The following is a 22203-nucleotide window of genomic DNA, read 5'->3' as shown; positions in this document are numbered from 1 at the left end:
TGAGGTTCATGGACTTGAGGTGTTTCTGGGCTTGCTTGTTCTTGACACCGTCCCACTTGGTCACGCCTCCGTTGGCTGCTTGGTCCTCCCACGACCACTCTCCTGGCTCCGTCTTCAAAAGCCAGAACTGCTTGCCTTCGTTGCCCATTGTTGATTGTTCAGAGCTTTTTCTGTGGTTCATGATTTGATGGTTCTTGTCCAGCGAGTTCATATGGCGGGAGAATATCGCTTTTGGCGCCAGAAGGTACGGCTTATTGGCGTACATGTTAGAGTTGGGCCTTGTTCATTTCGTTAGTATGGGACAGAATTTGGATTATGAAGGAAGGGCGTGTCGGATAAAATTGGCCCATAAGTTTTGGGAGGATTTATTGGGCCGATAAGGCACCGAGGCCCGAGGGTGCCAATTATAGTGAATAATGCTACACTATATACCTATTTATCATGCACATATCACACTAGTTGACATGACGTATTTTAAGGGGCTTATAATATCAACTATTTAAAAAAGAGGAAGATTGGTCGGTAAAAATCAATCATAGGATCAACACTTTAAAAGAAAAAATAATGGATGATTTTAACAATTATGTCGTTTCAATTGTTTGATACTTGTATAACAATCTACTAAATACCGTTATTCTTTTTTTAAAAAAAAAGCAAACAAACAAAATTTTAAGACATTTAAAATACGTCAAGTCAACCAGTGTGAAATGGGTATAATTATTAAGTAATGTTACTGTTCACATCTATTGTACATTGCTTAATTTGGCATTTGATTAAAATTTATTTAAAACAAGTCATGGCAACCCATGTAAAATGGATGTGAAGAGTAACATTGCTCAATTTGGCATTTGATTATAATCGAGTTTCTTAATATGTGAAAAAATTAAAATTAAAAAAAAAATTAAAAAATTAAATAAATAAAATAAAAAAAACCCTTGGATCCTTATATGTGGAGTGGCAAAAACTCAGACACTTTTTTGATGAATTTCCGTAAAACTTGTTTCAAGTTATTAAGGTCAATAGATCTTGGTTTTATATATATAACTTTTTCTTTCAAATTTTTGTTTTTTTTTTAATATGAACATATTAATCAACAACTTAAAATAAAATAAATACTTATAAAACACTTAAAACTACTTTTACCTTTTAATTCACATTAAAATTATATTAAAGAAAAAAAAAAAAAAAACCGCCTAAAAGGGAATTAACAAAGAAAAGTACACAAATGAAATTGGAGGTTCCCACCTTCCAAGGTAGGTTGAGACGTAGGCCGGCCATTGGATAAGGCCAGCCACAGAACTAGAAAAATCCACTGCCAGAAAGTTCCAAGACAAACCGAGCTTGTCAACTCCTATAGAAATGTACGGTTTGGACGTAATCCCCATTTTTGACAAATAATAATATTATTTAATTAGTAATTAATTGAATTTGGGATGAACAAAGTGTGAAATGTGTGATTTGTCAATATTATTACATTGTGAGCCAACAGACACCCACCATTCTCCATTGTTGTTGTCATAATCATGTAGAAATGCCGCCGAATAAAGACACTAATATATTGCCTCTTATTTTTGGTCGTGTATGGTCCACACGGATGGGCTACCAATTGGTGTTTCTAGAGAGAGTGATTCATGGATGCTATTATGGCCATGTCCACTTGGGGCATTAACTCCTTGAAGGTCATGCCCGAAATCTATTTAGTCATTGAAATTTATGAGCTTTTTGGTGAAAATATTGTAGGTGGAAAGGTCAGCTCATAGAGTTCTTAATTGCTCCCAGCCTCAATCTCAACGGCAAGTTGGTGATTTTTTTTTTCTTTTTTTAAAGCCCGTGGGGACCTATCGTGGAGATATATTTGAGCGTGACCATAATAGTTTCTATTTGTTGAGGAACCAATGTCTTGACATGTTAAGATAATAAGGGGGTGATACAAATTTGCGTAGAATTTACTCTTGAAAACCGACTTGCAATGGAGAATGTCTAAAAACTTATATACACATAGTTAAGACATGTAGGTAAGGACGGTGTCATAAATTATTATGGTTAGGGGCCAAGGGCTAAAAAATTTTACTGCTAGGGGCCAATACCTTAAAAATTTGTTTTTCTTAGGAATTTAGGGGGGCCATGGCCTATGCCTATCCCCCCTTCCCTTCGTCCCTGCATGTGAAACATTTAAGATCATAACACACCGTTACACTTTGTAGCCGAAGTTCACTGTGGCCCACTCTATTGACATTTACTCGATGATACTCATTCTTATTTGGTGGCGTTACTCATCTATATGTATTCAATAACTTAATAGTATGCACATACATAATACCTAGGCCTTTTAATTCAACATTTAAGTCACCTCTTTCCTGACTAGACCACAAAGCAGCAACTCATTCGATCATACTCGACGTGGTGGTTGTCTCTAATACCAGCTAGAAACATTGAGTATAACTCACCTTTAAAAATCAATTTATAAAAGAATGTGCAAGATACCCAAAAACCTATATAAGCATGATAAAAAAATTAGACATAAATAAAAATACGAGAGTAATGGCTACAAAAACTCCCTCAATTTATGGTCAGCCAAAGCTAGCCCCAACCCCACTAAAATTGTAGTTAAGGCAGTGGACATCAATAGTCATGGGCGGCAAGTTAGTGATTGAATGGTATAATTGTGATATTCATGCAACATATGTGGATGTGGTGCTTGCGTTTTCAACCATGAGTTGAGTACTTGAGTTGATAGCTCCTTATGATGCATCCTGTCCTTTTCTAGACATTGGGTGCATTGTGGTCATTAGCTAGTGAAAACTGCCAATATGGCTGCATAATTATTACATAATGCATGCACCTTCTTCTATGTATCTAGGTTAAGGCTACAAAGGGGCAACCATTGTCTTGTCAAAACATTATGTTTTCACAAAGAGTGCCTTTATTAAGAGTGCGTTTAGAATCGTAGAATTGTGCGTTTACTAAAGTAGGATAGATGGTGCTAATTTGAAAAAAAAAAATAATAATAATAATTTTTTAATATATTTTATCTAACGTCTTTACGATTTAAAAAAATAGCGATTTCAAAAACTTTTTTTTTAAAATTACACTTATTAAAATCACAATTTTAAACAGACACTAATTTCAAAAACTCGCTTCGCTTTAAATTGTAGGATGTAACTCGGGAACCAGTATTAGCTTTAAAACCTATCTAAAATTAAATTTAAACCATTAAAAAAAAAGCTAACGTTCCTATGAATATTAGCAAGAAAAATGTTTTGCGCAAAGCTCAAGACACATGGATAATAATGATAGAAGTTCAATTATTAGAACATTTTGCAAATCCCAAGTAGGCAAAATGACAAGGCATACAACAATGTGTTCTGTCATTTTAGGCCTGACTCCTCCTGCCTTTATGATCCATTGTGTAAGCATTTCTTGGTTTAAAGAAAAAAAAAAATATCTTTTTGGAACAAAGGGACAACGAAATTATGGAGGAAAAGTTAATAAAAAAAAGAATAGGGTAGAGAAAGGAAACAAGAATAGATAGATTAAAGTCAATCTTGATTATATTTTATGTATTTTATAAGATAGAGAAAGTTGATATCAAATCAATTTTCTGTTTGCTTTGTGCCACAAAACGCCATAATTAATTAGTATTCCACGCCTAGATCTTTGACTACACAGTAATTTCTATTCTTTCAAATAATATAATTAAGGGATAAGGCAAACAAGATTCACTACTGTCCACACATTTTTGTTGAGTTTCATACAAAAATTAAGACCTTGATTATCTCAATTTCTGTGTTAACTTATTGATAAGAACAAATGAATGAATTGCAGTAGAGACTTATGGAGTTTTGGCTTCTCTCCGGTTGAGAATATTAATTAAATAATTAATTTTTTTTTATTGATTTAAATTTTTGAGACAACTTAAGATTTAACAAGTCGCATGTTTTTTTTATAAGACTACATTATTTTTTAGTTTTTATTGAAAGCTTGATTATGTAGTCCTTAAATGGTAGATAAGTTGGTCAGACTATATGATTCAATGAAGGTTTTTATTTTTTAATGTTCAAATAAGTCATATCGAGATTGTATAATTAAATGGAAGGTAAAAATTACCTATAATCCAAATGTTGAGTCAAGAATATTTGCAACAATTATATATTTATTTAAATTACTATCAACTTAGTCAGTTAATATGTGAGAGATCATATGAAATTTACCTGTTTTATTTAAACAGATAAGTCTCATATGAACTATTTCACTTTAACTATTCAAATTGCTAACAATTTGAATATATAATTAGCGTGGATCCGAACCCATGATCATACATGAAGCCTTTTGGATTTAGGTGTAGATCATCAATTTTGATGGTATTGCTCTCTCTCGCTCTCTCTCTCTCTCTCTCTCTCTCTAAATTTGCAAGTTTATAGCCAAGGGAGAAATCTCCTAAGTGTCAACCAAATTTGCACAAGAATATATATAATCGAAAATCTGGATAATTAATCTCTATAAATAAAGACAAACTCTTTCCTACAAGAAAGAAAAACAAAACAGTGTGCGGTATAAGACAATGATAAACTAGCTTCTAAGCTCTTGAAACAGAACCTATTTATGGCAGCTATTACTTACAAATCAAATTACAGGAACATAAATAATACTATAATAACCCAGAAATTATGACAAATTTCATGGCTTATGCTTCTGCGTGTAGATATAATCAAGATGAGCTGCAAGTGTTCTTCTATTCAAGCACTCTTCTTCCCCAACTCCTTCACAGCTCTCCTCCTCCATTGCCTTCTCTACTTCGACATCCTTCACAAAAGAGATATCGAATATGTTAAGCAAAACCAAAATATTCATGGGAAAACTACTATTTGGAATAAGCTAATTAATAAGAAATGAAATCATATGAGCTATCATACCCCATGTTGAGTTTTCATCGGAGTGATGCCAGAAAATACGGGCTCTGGCCGGGCGGTGGCAGAGGTTAGTGTGTAGAGGAGGAGGAGGGCCACCATGCAAAGGGTGCTGACCTTGGACGACATTTTCTTCCTCTCTAGAAGTGTCTGAGGCACACTAGACATGGAAATGGGGGACTGTGTTGGATGAATTTATAGAGATGTCTTGAGGAATGATCAGGGGCAAAGATGGAATTACAAAAACTAGATTTTCACTCTACTTATTTAATGGAAAAATATATAGTTGTAAGTTTAAAAAAATAAACATAAGGAAGGTACGTACGTAAAAGAACATTGAAAGGTCCCAATTAGTGGAGTTGCCCTGGCCTTGTTGAAAATTATGATAAAATTAATATTTCTAGAAGTGTGATCAGAGCACTCCCACTTTGTCAACAGTCGTTCCTTTTATATATATATATATTCATTTTCTAAATCAACTCTATATATTTATCAAGAAAAAATGTTATGTGAAATACTCCCACTAAGCTCGCCAGCATCTCAATCTCATTTCGATGCTGATTAGTTTGCGCATAACCTTAATAGATGGTGCTTCTATTGACCAAAGTAAAAGTATTTTCATTTTTTCTTTGCCTCCTATGATTCCGATTCTGACAACAACCCCGGCTGGGCTAATTTTGCCCCTTCCCTTTTTTTATTTGCTTGTTTATGTTGTTTTGTGTGTTGATGTAGTTGACCACACCATCTCAATCTAGCCAAGGAAGATACCTACAAAGGCAAACAAAAGACAGATATGGGCGATTCACTAAGAGTTGCTAGCAGTAGACAGTCTGATGCCTAAGTCAGTAAGATAATTTATGAAAGAGTAGGAACTGAAAAGATGAGAAGAGAAAAAGTGTGTACCTTAGACGTAGGGTATTTTATCTCATTTATAGGATTGTCATAAATAAGACAAGTAGGCCAAATATGAGAGATATTGGAGATCACGGGTCTTGTATAGAAGGTGGCGAATCATTTTGGAGATCTTTCTTTTTGGATAAACCTTATTGATCCCCTTTTTTATAGGATCAGAGATGGTTCATTAGTTGGAGGTCCATCGTCCAATGGGGTGTCCGAAGGGCACGTGTCAGCGAGGCACTCGGTCCCTACCAAGGGACAAGGAGCTTCGATGGGGCAATGAGTCCATAGGATTTGGTAGACCTCAAATGGATTGTAATATTCCACATCACCATTGTGTATCATTTACTAAAAAAAAAAAGACCGAACAAAAAAGGTGTTTGGGCGTATGCTACTTTAAAATTTTCAATTACAAGTTCACGAATTCATCAACTTTTTTAGAGCAATTACTTGGTTCCCAAGTATTGGTATCTAAAAGGCTCCAACTTTACTAACCTTTTGGGAGGCATTATGGGACTTGAGTGCACTCTTTGAATTGTTAAATCACCTTAGTGTGCAACAAAAGATGGTTTTTCCATCACGCCAAGTGAAACAAATTAAGGCATTAATTAGTGGAGAAGGATCATGCTTGGAATCCAATTCTTTTGCTATTGTCAACAGCTATTTTATTTGGTCTTCTTGCCCAACTTCTGTCATGTTTAATAGTACAACGTTCACATGCAGAGATATGGTGTCAGAAGTTGACCATATATGCCTATGATAATCAAACAGGGTGTGAAAGGATCGATCATGGAGAAACAACAAATGATTTTGTGTGAAGTATTTCTATGTGCTTTCGGCCGGGAGATGTTTTCACACATTCTCTAGTATAAATGGAACCATTTTCTCACCTAGTCTCTTTTACTTTATTTTTCATATAAAAAAAATGGCGAATGAAGAAAAAAAAAACGCGTATATTTTTGCGAAGCATGCAAGGGAGTGTTATTTGAAAACATGGAAAATTAATTCACGTGTTAAAAAAAATGCATGCCAAATTACACGTTTTGAAACCGCCAAACCAACAAATACGAGTAATTGTAGGTGGCCTACTTGTGTCCTACTAAGAATAATGTGGCTATTAAAATCACCATTGATCTTATGATTTGTTATTATTTAATTTTGATCAAAGGGTAATTTTAATAGCCACATCATTCTTAGTGAGACACAAGTAGGCCATTTAAAATTACTCAAAAAATATTTAATCGTAACTTACAAAATCATTTGATCAATTAACGACAACCGTGATTAAGGAAATAGATTCGATTTGGCTCGAAATTAATTATTGGTTTGAGCAATTAGACAAACAATAATGAGATGCATCAAATACAGGGAACAGGATTGTGATGCCCAATTATGATGATTTTTTATTACCCATAATAAAAACATTATCATGATTTATGGCATGGTATGGTGGAGTCATGTACAAGAGTCAGTGGAACACAATGAGATAGGGCCCTTTATTCGATGGATTTTTGCTCATAATTGATCTTCATTCATTCTCTTTGAAGGGGGTGAAGGATCAACAACGGCAACTTGAGGCATGGAAAAGCATAAAGATCGAGTGGATCTTCTTTAAGCATTAATTAATGGTTGGCTGGTGGGTTTGGTGGCTTAAAAGTTGGAAGAGAAAAGTAAGAATCTAAAGCATGAAAATGTCTTTGGCAATGAAGGAAGCTTCTCATTTTACTACTTTTAGGATCAATTTTAGCTCACTATCCCCCTTTTTTCTACCTTCACGGGTTCTTTCTTCAAAGGACAACGGTGCATTCGTTCCAACTTCTAGGTTGTTTTAAATGTATTTATTTAAATAATAATAATAATAATAAAACTGCACTCGCCACTTCTGATCTTTTATCACTTTTGTAATCAAACTCTTAAATTTTAAAAAGTGTCCATCTTTTAATTTTTTTTCAATTTCACTCATCCGTTAAGATTTTCAATACCCATCTTTTTTTTAAGGAAAAAAAAAAATATTGTAAGGATTTAGGCATTGGTCAGGATTTAATGAAATTTGCAAAAATACTCACGCACGAATCTTAAAAAAAAAAAAAAAAAAAAAAAAAAAAAAAAGGTACTTTGAAAATTTTGATAGGATTTAAAAATATATACATATATCCTAATGAATTGATGAAATTGAAAAAATTAAAATATTGATACTCTAAATTAATATTTTTTAAAATTTAAGAATATAATTGCAAAAATAATAAAAATCCCAAGCGATAAAGAGAAGTTTCCCAAAAACACTATTATCAAACAAAGCCATAGTCGTTATCGGATAAAGCGTGTATAGTTGAAATAATTGATTAACACCAATAGCAAGTTGACAAATTTATAATTGGATTCTTCTAGATTCAAATTCTACGATTAGAATAAGGTTTATTCTATTTGAAAACAATATTTTTATCTCTTTCCGGTTATTACCCTTCTAGAACAAATATATTTTTATTCTAATTTTTGACAAAGCCGAGCTGGATTCAAACTAAAGTCTTATTTGGCTATAATTCAAAGTTCGGTTCTTTAGTCAATCACAAACTATTTCACTTGATTCATATGGGATAAAGTTTTCTGCCGTCGGTTTAAAAGTGTCATGTGTTCGCACATGCTTTTTTAGAGAAAAATTTCAAAGTAAATTGGGTGTTTTGCACTTGCTTTTTTAGAGAAAAATTTCAAAGTAAATTGGGTGTTTTGCACACTCGAATAAGAAACAAACACTTATGCTTGAAACATCAAAAAATAATATAACTCTTTACACCAAATAATTTTCCTTCTCTTAACAAAATACTTCATTGATAAAATACCCTTTGACAAAATTACTATCTTGGTTGGTTTTAGAGACTTTGATATTGAGGACTCGGAGGTGAGTGTAAGGTTCAATGGTGGGTGTTGGGTGTTTGGTTATAGGGCTGGCAATTTTGACACGACCCGCGAATCCGACACGAAAAAACAGATATTAGGTTTGGTCTTATTAAGTTCGGTTAATTTCATGTCTAGTGGGTCTACGCAGCAAGTTTGGTGGGTCGACTTAAGGCCGGCAATTTGGACACGACCCTCGAATCCGACATGAACACGACACGAAGTTAACAGGTAATGGGTTTGGAGTTATCGGGTTTGGGTCTTAATTGGATCTACCCGATTAAGACCCGGATAAAAATCATGTCTGGCGGGTCGACCCGCCAGACACGTTTAAGTTAACGGGTATGGCGGGTTTCGAGTAACCCGCCAGACCCGTTAACTTATGTTTTTTTTATAAAAAAAAAACCACTCCAAGCGTAAGCCCAAGTGCCCAACCCAAGTGCCCAACCCGCAAGTGCAACTAAAAAATAAGAATAAGTGATTTAGACATTCAGTGAATAACAAATAAAAAGTGAAACCCTAAAAAATCAAAATTTCTTAATTTCCTAAACCCGAACTCCCTCCCTCTCAGACACTCACGCTCAGTCGCTCACTACCCTCACGTCCCGGCCCGGCCTCACGAGCAGCCCAACCCCTGCCCCACCGCCACCCCTTTGACCCCGCCCCTCTCTCCTCTCTCCCTCCCCGGCAGACCGGCACTCCCTCTCAGCTCTATCTCCCCTGCATCCGCCAGCTCCCTCCAACCAAACCGGCGATCGGTCACCACTCACCAGACTGTCTCTCCTCTCTCCCTCTCCAGCTATCCCTCTCCCTCTCGGCTCTATCTCCCTCTCTAACATCCATGCTTCTCTATATTTTGGTCTTTCCTGCACATTCTTGTCCATTTAATTTTTTATTTTATTTAATTCCTTGTAGATCTAATGCTCAAGCAGCTCAACAAAACAAGCATGTTAGTTGCTCAAATGGCTTTTCTTAGTTTTCTGCATATTTTTCGGATCGGGTCGGGTTGAATTACCTGTTTAACGCATGTGTCGTGTCAGGTCGTGTTTACCCGATCTTACCCAGTAATGTTAAACGGGTCGTGTTGGGTTACCCGGGTATTTTCCGTGTCATAATCCTGTCAAACCCGTTAACCCGATTAGCTAATCGGGTCGTGTTCGTGTCTTGGGTACTCGGGTCACGGGTCTTAATCGGGTCTACCCGATTACCTGAATTGCCACCCCTAGGTCAACTCGCCAAACCCGTTTTAATTTTTAATTTTTTTTTTTTTTAAGTAAAAAAAGTCTCATAGCTGTATTATAAATGAACTATCTAATATGTATAGAGTTGAAAATTATTAATTTTGTGAATGTGCTGATCTAGGCCTCCTATTTTTGATAATAAATGTGTGGATTTGGACTGTAAGAGTGCAAAATAGGCATATATTGTGCTTGTATTACATTGCAATGATCCTAAGCCACATGATATATACCGAATTGGCTATGTTACCATTTATTATAAGATGAGTACGCATTAGACATATCTAAGTGATACCCAAAAAGAATAGTCAAAATTAGGTTCTACATATTTGCTTAACATAGCCCAGATCATCCTACTACACACTTGAGGTCATCAAGAATTTGAAATGGTGAATACTCTGTCGTATATTGAATGTGCACACTAAGACTATTTAAGTGACTAAAAATTAACAATTTGTTAACAATTAACAATGTTATTGGTATTATTATTATTACATTTTTTTTTTAATTTTAGGGTTTAGGGCTTTTTAAACGGGTCAAGACGGGTCGGGTTACCTACTAAGAACACAGGTAAAACGGGTCGTGTCAGGTTACTCGACTATTTTTCGTGTTATAATCGTGTCAGACTCACCAACCCGTTTAGCTAAACAGGTCATGTTCGTGTATAAGTTAATCGGGTCGCAGGTCTTTACGGGTCGTGTTAGATACATATTTTGCCAGCCCAATGGGTTTGAATGAATAGAAAAGTCCATAGTACTGATTTGAATTAAAGATATAGTGTTTTCATCCTTATTGTATTAAGTATTTTTATCTGATGTGTCAAATTTCTATTAAATACTATAAATGAGGTTTTACACTACATCCTGATAAAATGGACTCTTGCTTTTTTAATAACATTAATAAAATTGGAAGAAATTTTATTAAAAAAGCATATAGTTTTCACAGATTTAAGACACACATGACAATTTTATAGATTATGTTAACGGAAATTCTTATAACCCAATTAAAAAAAATAAAAATAAAAACACTATTGGCATCTATTTTGAAAATATGTCAATTTAATAGATTAAATTGAAAAAAAATAAAAAATAAAAATAATCAACCCAATTTAGAAATTTTGTAACTTGGAAGGAACCCACATGGATGCTTGTGGATACCTGCCAGAAAAATGACGCATGCTTGTATGCCGGTAAATCAAAGATTTGCGTTGACATAGATTGGGGTATTAAAGTAGAGGAATCGGACCCTTTCCTCACCTCCAAGGATCTTTTGCAAAGAGGACCACATTCACAATGTCATTGTTGGTCCATTAATTAGGGGTCTGAAGGAGTACATCAGCACTTGCGTATCTACAAGAAAATCTTAAGATTTTAGTGGTATCCAGAAACAATTGGCCAAAGAGATTGGGAGGAAGAAAATGACCATTCACTTGCTAGAAAAGACCATGCAATCACAGCCATGGAGATTTTTGTTCAATATCTTTGTTAAATGTGGAGGGGCGCCCACACCGGCACATGCTTTGAAAAGCACTTTACATATGCTTATAAGTCATGCTTGGCTTGATGACTGACATACGTAACGCCTACCGGTGTGAATATGGAGTACTAACGCTCAGACGTTATTATACTACTTGCTCCTCCTCGTCAATGGAAGTGAGTGTGGGTATATAACTTCTCATTGGACGGGTTGAGATATCAAATCACTTGTCAACAATACGAGTGATTGTCAGACTCTCTCTAACAATAGTATCATAGCTAGCCACATTTTTATTTATATGAGTATTTCCTTTAGAAACAATGGTTGTACTTTTGAGTTTTTTTTTTAATAATTAATGACTTTACCTCAACCGCACTCGATGGTTATATGCCCACACTACGTACAACCGCACCGCCACGCACCACTGTAGAGTGACGCGCAGTCATGCAATCAAGATCGCGTCTTGGAGCGCTTAAAAAAGGGACATGTTCAAACCTATCGAGCGCACCCAAAGAGGGTTGCATGTTTCCCCGCTTTAGGCGCCACATTGATGTGTTCGACGTCGTCATGCCCTGGTGCGGTGGCCTCTATGGCCGCCACAACTAAACAAAGCTGCAAAACCAATGGGATTGTGTTATTGGGTGACGCCGGACCAAGCACCATGCAATGGCCCTTGAGCCACCATGATGCACAAGCAAAAAAGAAGACCGTCATCCAAAATGGTGCACAATAATTGTTGCTGCACAAAGAAAGAATGTGTGGCGACTATAGCTGCCACACGCAAAGAAGAAAAATAAAATTGGGAGAATAATAGCCAGATGCGGCTAGGCCACCGCATGAGCAAGTGTAGTGGCCTCAAGAGGCCACCACGACAAGGGGCTCTAGTGGTGGCGGCCGCCGTTGTGAAAGTGTGTAAAGGGGTGGGCAACTGTTGCAAAAAATATATATACTCCATTAGAAAAGCCTCTGTTGGTATCAGAGCCATAAAAGTTGCGATCTTTTGGCTCTGTTACAAAACCTTCTCGAGTAGTGAATGATGCCTCTAATCTTGATTACATCTAGCAATACATGGATGGATCTGTTAAAATCAATTTTTCTAATTTAGGACTTTCAAGTAGAATTGAAAGGCCTCTGTTAGTTAACGAACGAAGGAATTCTTTTGCTGGTTCTACCACCTCAGAAGGACTCCGATGTCGAGATAAGGATGTGGATGAGTCTCTTAACGCTCCTCCTCCTCTTTATCCTGTTGTTAGCCCTGATTTGAAACTCAAAGGAATTTCTACCGATTCCCAAGTTTCCTCTGTTTTTTATTCTACTAGAATTCATCCCCTAACGGATGATGAAGGTGGATCTGTTTTTCCTTCTGCTTCTGATTTTAATGCTCCTCTTCCCACTACTCCTCATCATCAGTGTAATGTTCTTACTGCTCCAATTAAAGATTTCTTTTCTATCATTGATTGGCCAACTTTGCACAAAGATTTTAATTCTTCTGAAAATCGTGATTTACGGCATGCTTACCGTGCCAAATATTCTGAAAATGAACGAAATCTCATAAAGGTCAAATGGACCCAGATGATGATTAAGTTCCAAAAACATATTTTATTCTTTGATTAACTTCAAAAACATTTCCCTGTCGATAATGTTTTAAATGTTGTCAAAAAGAATTTTGTTAAAAAAGATAAATCTATTGTCAGATCTTCTCATTCTCCTATTGAAAATACTCTTCGTGATGTTAATAAAATTGTTGTTAAATATTCTCCTTTTAAAACCCATGATGATAAGAATCCTATTAATAACGATAGGAAAATTATCGAACAAAATAATTTTGTTTCCCAATCTCTTCATATTTTAGGACAACAATTGGACCGAATCGAAGAGAAAATTCCCTCTCTCTCTTCTGACCCAAAAGTTTCCTCCACTCCTTCTAAGATTGAAAAACCTCTGATTTCTCTCCCTGATTTGAAAAAATCTTCTAGTTTGAAAACTACTTCTCAAATGAACCTTGAGAAAGTCAACAAACTACTTTCTAAGTTAACTACTGCTCTTGCCAGTTCTTCTGGTCAGAATTTTGGTATTAAAAAAACCTTCTCCTCTGATTCTGAAACTTCTTCTCATGATTCCACTGATTCTGATATTAAAATTCTTGAAGAAAACTTTGGCAAGATTAACCTGGACCCAAAACTCCAAAGGATCTTTGACAGATCCAAACCCTTTAATCTTACAAAGAATTTTTATTCAAAACCCACTCCTCCTGACTTACAATTTGAAGAAAGATTTCTCTAATCCCAATTCTCTGTCTCTGCTGATAAATTGTATGAATGGAATATCGATGGTTTGTCTGAGCAAGAACTGCTTAATAAGATGAATCATATGTCCATGGTTGCTAATGCCTATCTCACTAATCACAATAAAAGCCAAGCTGATATTGTGGATTTACTTGCTACTGGTTTTTCTGGTACTCTTAGAAATTGGTGGGATAATTATCTCACTGAACTAAGAAGATATCAGATCAGGAAAGCAGTAAAGAGTGATGAAGCAGGATTACCCATTTTTAATGAACAAATTGGTATGGGTGAACCTGATGGTGTTAACACTTTGATTTACACAATTATCAAACATTTTGTTGGTACTCCTTCTAATATTACTTCTCGAATTTCTGACTATTTGAATAATCTTCGATGCCCTACTATGTCTGACTATAGATGGTATCAAAATGTTTTTCTTTCCCGTGTTATGATTAGACCTGACAATCAAAAACCTTATTGGAAAGAAAAGTTTATTGATGGATTGCTTTCATTATTTGCTCACAAAGTTAAAGATGAATTGATCAGCTCTGACACTGGTCTAATTGATTTTGAAAATTTGACTTATGGAGATTTATTCTCTACTATCAAGAAACTTGGTATTAAGATGTGTATTGATCAGAAAATGATCAGGCAACAGCTTAAGAACGCCAAGAAAGCTAAGTATGAAATGAGAAATTTCTGTGAACAGTTTGGATTACCTCCTATTGCTCCCTCCAAATCGCATAGGAAGAAATCTGGCAAAAGTTTCATGAAATCCCCCCCTCCATATTACAATACTCATAAGAAAAGAAAATTTAATAAGCCTAAATTTTCTAAACCTCCTAAAAAGAATAAAGATTCTAAATTTGAAAAATATTTTTCTAAAAATAAATGTTTTAATTATGGAGAAACAAGACACTATGCTGACAAATGCCCAAAACCTCCTAAAAATATTAAAAAAGAAATTAATGCTTTAAACATGAATGACGATGATAAGCAAAAAATCTTTAGAATTTTTCAAAACAATGATTTTTCTGATTATTCTTCTGATAATGATTTTCTATCTTCCTCCGATTATGATTATCACTCTGCTTCTGATATTTCTGCAAATTGTGTTAAAATTGGTTGTAGTGATTCTTGCTGCAATCCAAAAACTTGTTTTGTTCTGACCAAATCAGAAGAACAAGAAGATTTACTTCTTACTCTAATTTCAAAAATTGAAAATCCTGATTTAAAAGAAGAGTATCTTAAAAGAATTAAGAAACTCATGATTAAAGATTTTGAAAAACCTGTCGGCACTAAAATATCCCTTGAAGATACCTTGAAACGATTTTCAAAACAAAAATCCAAGGTAGTTACTATCTCAGATTTGCAGCATGAGATTGGTAACATAAAGAAAGATATTGCTGACTTGCAAAATGACTTGCAAATTATTAAAACTGAGAACAAAGGTTTACAACAGCAGCTTTTGTTGTTAAATCTTGAACAATGTTTTCCAGAAAATAACTCTGGTAATGAAAAGGATAACAAGCTTGAGCATGACGATGAAGCTGAATCCAACTATAAACCTCTTTCTAATGATGTTAAGATTGTTTGTATAATTAATAAAATTGTTCCTCCCAGATGGTATTCAAAAGTCCGAATTACCATTTCTCCTGATTATGCCTTTGATGTTATTGCTTTAATTGATTCTGGTTCTGACTTGAATTGTATTCAAGAAAGATTTATTCCGAGTAAATATTTTGAAAAATCCACTCAGAAATTAGACTCTGCAAATGGAAACAAGTTGCATATCAATTATGAGTTAAATGATGCTTATGTTTGTCAAAATGATATTCGTTTTCATATTCCTGCTGTTTTTGTTAAAAATATGAACGAAAGGGTAATTCTTGGAATGCCTTTTCTTGCTTTGCTTTATCCATTCTCTGCTGACGAGATTGGTGTTTCAACTGTTAAATTTGGTGTTAATATTCAAATACATTTTGCTTCCAAATTTGAAATTGATGTTAATTAGTTGGACATTAAGTTTAGGCAGTCTTTAGATCTAGAATTAGATAAAGACCCTATTCCCATTAGAGTTTTATCTTACTTAAACACCCCCCTGACGGTCGTGTTTTCCCTAAATTCTTTGTTCATACCAATCCCCAGCACATGGCACATATTATTATTTCTGGCTTGCAAAAAATAATTTTGACATTATTTTGCATATATTTTATTAAAATTTTAACCATTTTGGTTCTAATTACTTTCCTTATAAATTTTTGCAGTGCCACCATGGCAAGCAAAAAGGATAAAGAGAAAGTTGATTCCAAGGCTCTGACCTTAAAACCAGAGTCTCTTATTGCTAATTCTTTGCCTATTTCTTCTGTTGCCATAACCAACAGATTTTCTCCCTTTTACCCTGATTCTCAGATGTCATATTCCAGTACCCTTGCTTCCTCATATGATCCCTTCTCTAATAAACCACAAAATCCTTTCATTAGGTATGATAAAACGTCTGCCTACATGACTCTCCCCTATTCTCAGAATTTATTTTTTGTTGAATTAAATCGATCTTCTTCCAAATCTGCCGGAGATATTGCCCTCTCTTACTTCCCTCCAAATTTTCACTGGATTCCTGAACATCCTCAGAAAAATTTGGCATACTATTCCACTGTTTTGAAACAAACTGATTTTGTCTCTTTTAAAGCTATTCCTGACAAGAATAATCCACAAAAGATACTTTATCATAGTGTTTATTTTAAAAGAATCATTACAGAAAAAGAATGGGGAAATCATCCCTCTGTTTCAAAATCCCTTAACGGATTTAGCATTCCTTGTACTTATTATGATTATATTGATGCCTGGTTTAAATTTTTGCTTTATCAAACCTCGAATTTTGATCATTCTTGGTTTATTAACTTTGACAAAAACTTCTGCGGAATCCTTCCTCTCTAGTTCTCCAGATGGTGGAATCAATTTGGCATTCTCCCTGATATTCTTCCTCTCCAATTAGTTGAAGCTTTCCAAATTTTCAAGAACAACTACAAAGTTGATTCTTATGGTTTTAAGTTTCCCACTATGCTTCATTTTGTTAAAAAATACAAAATTCCATGGATTCTGAAATGGCAATATCACCTTTCAGAAGACAAGATTCAACGACATTGGTATGTCAAATGGTGGGATAAATGCTCACTAGTTGATTCCATTGTCATCTCTGTTAAAGAATTGTCTCAAGCCCCTAAGGCTCCTGCTTTGCCCCCGAACAAATCCCCTCTCTTGATTACTCCCAGCATTTTCTCCTCTCCAAAAGAAGAAAAGGATATATTGCCTGTTTCTTCCCCTTCTGCTTCGTCAAGTTCTTCAAAGAAGAAATCTTCTAAGAAGAAAGAAAAGATTTTGGCCTTCTTTGCTGCCCTAGATGACTCCGATGATGAAGATGAAGAAAAGTCCAAACCATCATCTGAAAAGCCCATTCAGATTCCCCCATATTTTGAAGACTCACAAGACTATTATCCCTACCCAGGAATAGAAGATTTGTGAACCAATGGCCTCTTAACGGCTAAATTTCTCAGCTCAGATTGGCTCATAACGGCCTTCCCAAACTTCATAATAGCCTTATAACGGCTCTTGATTTTTAGATTTCAGACTGGCTCATAACGGCTGGTTCTCATATTACTATTCACCATTATCTGAAGAGTACTGTTCAAAAGTACTGTTCACTTTTTACTATTCATTGACACTGTGCAAGATTACTGTTCACATTCACTGTTCATGACGACAACGAATTACTGTTACTATTATTGTCTTGTCTGCTGACACTATAGTGCCGACAAGTTACTGTTTCTGACTGAAAACTTTCACTGTTCCTGATTGGCACCGACTCCACAGTGTGCGTATTTTCTACTTTTTACTTTTGATCGCATTAACGCGGAATCTGCTTTTACTATTTGAATCATGATTGTATTTTGTTTTTCTCATTGTAATTTGCCTATATAACGGGCTCCCCTCCTCCTTTGTAATGCAGAAGCTTTTTTGGTATAATCTGATACCCATTACTTCTGACCATTCCCCTGCTTTCATATTGTATCCCCTCTTCTCCTCTATCACTTATTTCTGTAAGTTCTATCACTTACTGTTGTAAGATATTTTATCAAACTTATATCAAGTTTTGATTTCTAGCTTCTCAACTGTTTTAAATTTCAGTTCTTTATTTTGATTATACAATTGTCATTACCGCCTCTTGGCTGGTTTTATTGCTTTGATTTAAATTAACTTTTGCATGTACATCACTCTCCCCTACTCCCTGCATCTATATGCATACTGCGCTTCCTCCTCCTCCCTTTCTTGGTATCATATATATATATATATATATCAAAGGGTCGGACTCTAGAAGGTTTTTCTAAAAACCTGAATAGGCTTGGGCCATTTAAAAAGAAAAATAAACGCATTCATTGGGCTTATGGGCCGACCCATGCGGGTCATGCCATCATACCTGACCCATTGGGGTCATCAAACCCGGTCGGAATGCCCTTGATTGACCTAGGACATTTTTTTTTTAATTAGAAAAAGTCGTATTGGATAAATGAGAGTATGGTTGAGTTGAATTTATTTTTCCTTCCATTCATAATTTTGCGCAAAAATAAATTAAATATTAATAATTTGACACATTGAAGTGCGGAAGATGATTAGAAAACTTAGTGAATTTTCGATTAGAAGTGATGTGATAGAAGCTTAGAGCTCTATGAGGAATGCACTCAAAGTGGCTTAGTTGAGAATAAATAAGAAATTCATCAAGCTCCTAGGGATAGTGGGAGCAGGCTGCCACCTAGTGGGAAATGACACCAGATTATTTCAAAGAAAATAATCCCAAGTTTTACCACTAACTCCTCAATCATCAGGTAAATAGTGCAGCAAAAAGGTACTTTTTTTTTTAATATATATATATAGGAAAACTTTCGAGGATGCGGTGCACGGGACTGCAGTTTATTCTGCAGGGGTAAGATCAAAAGGCCCTTCCTTGAAGAGGTTCCCCGTCATAAAAAATAAAATAATAAAATAATAAAATACTAAATCACAAATGTGAACCAAAGCAGCAAGTTAGCAACTAAACTCTTAAACCATAAAATACCATGATCATAACAAAAATAGATCACCCACAAATCCCACATCAATACGAACTTACTCCAAAACAACCAAGTCATCAAAAGATAGTATAAACATAATCTAAGGTGAATATTACCTCCACCACATCATAAAAGAAGAGTGACATAATTTTGTTAGCAAATAAAAATAAGTTTGGTCTTATTATATTACGAAAGTTGCTACAGGTATTACAACTTTTACTATAAATTTTGTATACATTGATGTGAAAGCCTACGTGACACTTACATGCTATCTACTAAAATGTAGATCATCATCTGGTAGTCCACATGGTACTTACGTGATAATTCATGTGACATTCACCTCGTGAATAATGTTATACATCACCCTTCATAACATTTAGTGCATGAAAATTGATTTTTTGGTTAGGAGACCACGCTACATGACCATTGGGGTGATGAGAGGTGATGTATAGCATTACTCTTACCTCATAGGCTACTAAAATATAGACAGTCACATAACAATCCACATGACAACTATAGTGTCCCAACATTTATTTTTTTTATATTACATGTTCCAGATCAAGACAGTAATTTATGAAAAAGACGGGCCAAATGAGACAGTAATTTGATTTTTAGTGAGACAGAACTTTCCAAATTCTGGCGGACTCAAGCTCGTAGATGTTTCTAAAGGGCTTACCAGGGCCATCACACTTTGGGCTATATATTGTTCTTTATTCATTCGTTGGGCTAAGAACAGTCTTTCCCACCCCCCCCCTCCTGGCCCTTCATATGACAGGCCACAAGAAAAACCAAACCAAAAAGAAATTATTTTTTTTGTTAAAAGTAATTTGAAGGAGGAGAGCAATTACAAAAATAAATTAAAGCAAGAAGAAACATCGTTCTCCCCCGTTTGAAAATAACGTAATGCAAGCTAATTTTACAAATCCATGGATTCTTTTGGGTGGTGCCTGAATAATGAGTAATGTTAGAGACCATTTTTTTATCCTCCTAAAGTTAATGTGGCTTTCAAAATTACTATTGGATCAAAATTCAAGTATGATTCATCTAAAATTTAATGGTGATTTTAAAAGCCACATCAGCTTTAGGAGGATAAAAAGATGGTCCCTAGCATTACTCATGAATAATTTGTACCATTATCTGCGTCTCTTAAACACCCCACTCCTCCTAAAAAAAATGACTCACAATTATTGATTACATCAAAATAGAATTTGGCAAAGGATGAGAAAGCCTTGAATAAATCTCCTAATAATGTATCCACTATATTAGCGGGAGTTTTTGTTGGAGATAAGGATTTCTTACAATTGGACTGTTCGAATTGTACAAAGACGGAGACCGTAGAGTTTACTTGCTCTGAACAAAATTCGCTTGCCTCTCTCTATGAGACTACCAAATTGTCTCATGCAATTCGAGCTACCGATTGTAAGGATTGAAAACATAATGTTTACTAGAGCTGGGAATTGACTTGGACCCGAGATAGATCCCGCTAGGTTCTGGGTCCAACTTAGCCTAGAACCTAAATAATTAGAGCTAGCCATGGGTCACCTCCATTGCCACTGGAGTTTTTGTTTTTTTCCCCAGTCTAAAGGCGTGTATTTCACACTTGTTAGGAAATATAATGGACATTTTACACCACGTAATGCATTTGTCGAAAATCCCAAGCATAATTTGGGCTAAGTGAAAGGGAAAGAGACCTTGAAAAGTGTAAATAGTGTAATAATTTGAGTAAGCAAGTGTTGTTTTCATAAAAAGAAAAGAGAAGAAAAAAAGGAAGAGATAAGTAGCTCCACTGAAAGCTATCACGCTCACGCTCACGCTCACGCTCACTACCATCCTAGACCCAAATGGCTCATAATAATTTCATAGAGGACAAAATCTACTTGATTCCTGGGCCAACCTACCCATTAGATTCAAGAGAAAGGCTACACTCTCACTACTACTGCACTCTTGTAACTTTTAAAATTTAGGGTAAAGTCCACATACCCTTCTCAAACTACCACCCAATTAATAATGTCCTCTTTAAATTTTCAATTGTAACAATGTCTCTTTCAAACTACCAAAACATTGCCAATATCCTCCCCAAGACTAGCAATAAGACAAAAATGTCCATATAGATTTCTCAATAAAACAAAAATACCTCTATAAATTCAAAAAGAAAAAAAATTGATTTTTTTAAAAAACGAAAAATTTTAATTTAAAAATAATATTTTTTAGATAAACAATTTTTTTTAAACAAAAAATTTTAATTTTTTTTTTAAAAAAACGGACATTTTTATTTATTTATTTATTTAAAAAAAAACTATTTTTTTATTTAGTTTTAAAAAACAAAAAATTTCATTTTATTAAACGAAAATTTTATTTTTTTAAACGTAAATTTTTATTTAAATAAAATTATAAAATAAAAATTAAAAAAAAAAACGAAAATTTTTAAATTTTTCTTTATAAAAATTGATTTTAAAACCAAAAAAAAAAAAAAAAAAATTACGTTTTAGGTTTAGGTTTTTTCTAGAAGTTTTAGTTTTAGTTTTTTTTTTTTTTGTAATTTTACTAAGAGTAATTTCGTCATTGGGGAGAACATTGACAATTTTTGGTAGTTTGGGAGGGACATTGTCACAATTAAAAGTTTTGGGGAGACATTGTCAATAAAGTGGTAGTTTGGTGGGGTTATGTGGACTTTCCCCTAAAATTTATCATTATATCAAAATTTACTAGTAATTCATTGCAAAATTAATGGTAATTTTAAAAACGACGTTAAGTAGTGTGTATAGCATTAATCTTGATTTAAACAAATAAAATCAAACATAATCCAAGACTTTCTTTTCCTGGCACAGCTTTAATTAATACAGAGAAAAATCAAATTTAATCCTCAAAAGTTTTCATGCGATTTCAATTTAGTCATTGCGTGTCAAACGAGAGTTAACTAGACAGAGTAGAGTGACCTATTTGATATCAGCGGGGAAACTTAAAACCTAATTGTGAAAATAAAATATTCGGGGAGGACTAGATTAAAATCACATGAAAATCTACTGATTAAAGTTGATTTTTCCCTTAAATATTAAGACTTAATGAGAATAAGCACGAATGGGATGCAGCTGCCCTACATTATGAGACGCTTTTTACTTGGCTTTAAGGCTAAGGGCTTCCTCTACAAGTTATGACACAACAGAGTTCATCACAGAAACATGAGGCCCCCCTCATTGTTTCACCCACTGTACAATGGGGCCCACCGACATGACGAATTTTATGAAGAATATATCATCACACGTATTTTAAAACACCTGGTATTGTACATAGTGTCCAAGAAAGAGGAACATGGAAGAGTGATTGGAGGCCTCAAAGAGCTGCATATATTATATACTTTCTGCAGAATTTTTATATAAGCATTAGCAATATAGTAAAGAATAGT

At 34.7% G+C, this 22203-nt stretch overlaps 2 protein-coding genes across 2 annotated transcripts in view; both read right to left on the bottom strand.

Moving 5' to 3' along the window:
- LOC132179135 (uncharacterized) overlaps nt 1–266 on the bottom strand; it is a gene marked incomplete in the record, with an annotated part of 67017 nt that extends 66751 nt beyond the window's left edge. The window contains 1 exon segment of the mRNA XM_059591780.1: nt 1–266. Within this exon segment, the coding sequence (XP_059447763.1) occupies nt 1–265 (265 nt within the window).
- A 4176-nt stretch (nt 267–4442) lies between these two features.
- LOC132179450 (phytosulfokines-like) lies at nt 4443–5090 on the bottom strand. The gene is made up of 2 exons (XM_059592180.1): nt 4914–5090; nt 4443–4803 (listed from the first exon to the last, which is right to left on the bottom strand). The coding sequence occupies exons 1-2, from the start codon at nt 5073–5075 to the stop codon at nt 4678–4680; spliced, it is 288 nt and encodes a 95-aa protein (XP_059448163.1). The 5' UTR covers nt 5076–5090; the 3' UTR covers nt 4443–4677.
- Nucleotides 5091–22203: the final 17113 nt, after the last annotated feature.

The sequence above is a fragment of the Corylus avellana genome, chromosome ca4, assembly GCF_901000735.1.
Source record: "Corylus avellana chromosome ca4, CavTom2PMs-1.0".
In the NCBI taxonomy this organism is placed as follows: domain Eukaryota; kingdom Viridiplantae; phylum Streptophyta; class Magnoliopsida; order Fagales; family Betulaceae; genus Corylus; species Corylus avellana.
Note: the sequence above shows the minus strand (reverse complement) of the source record. Positions and strands in the feature narration are given on the sequence as shown.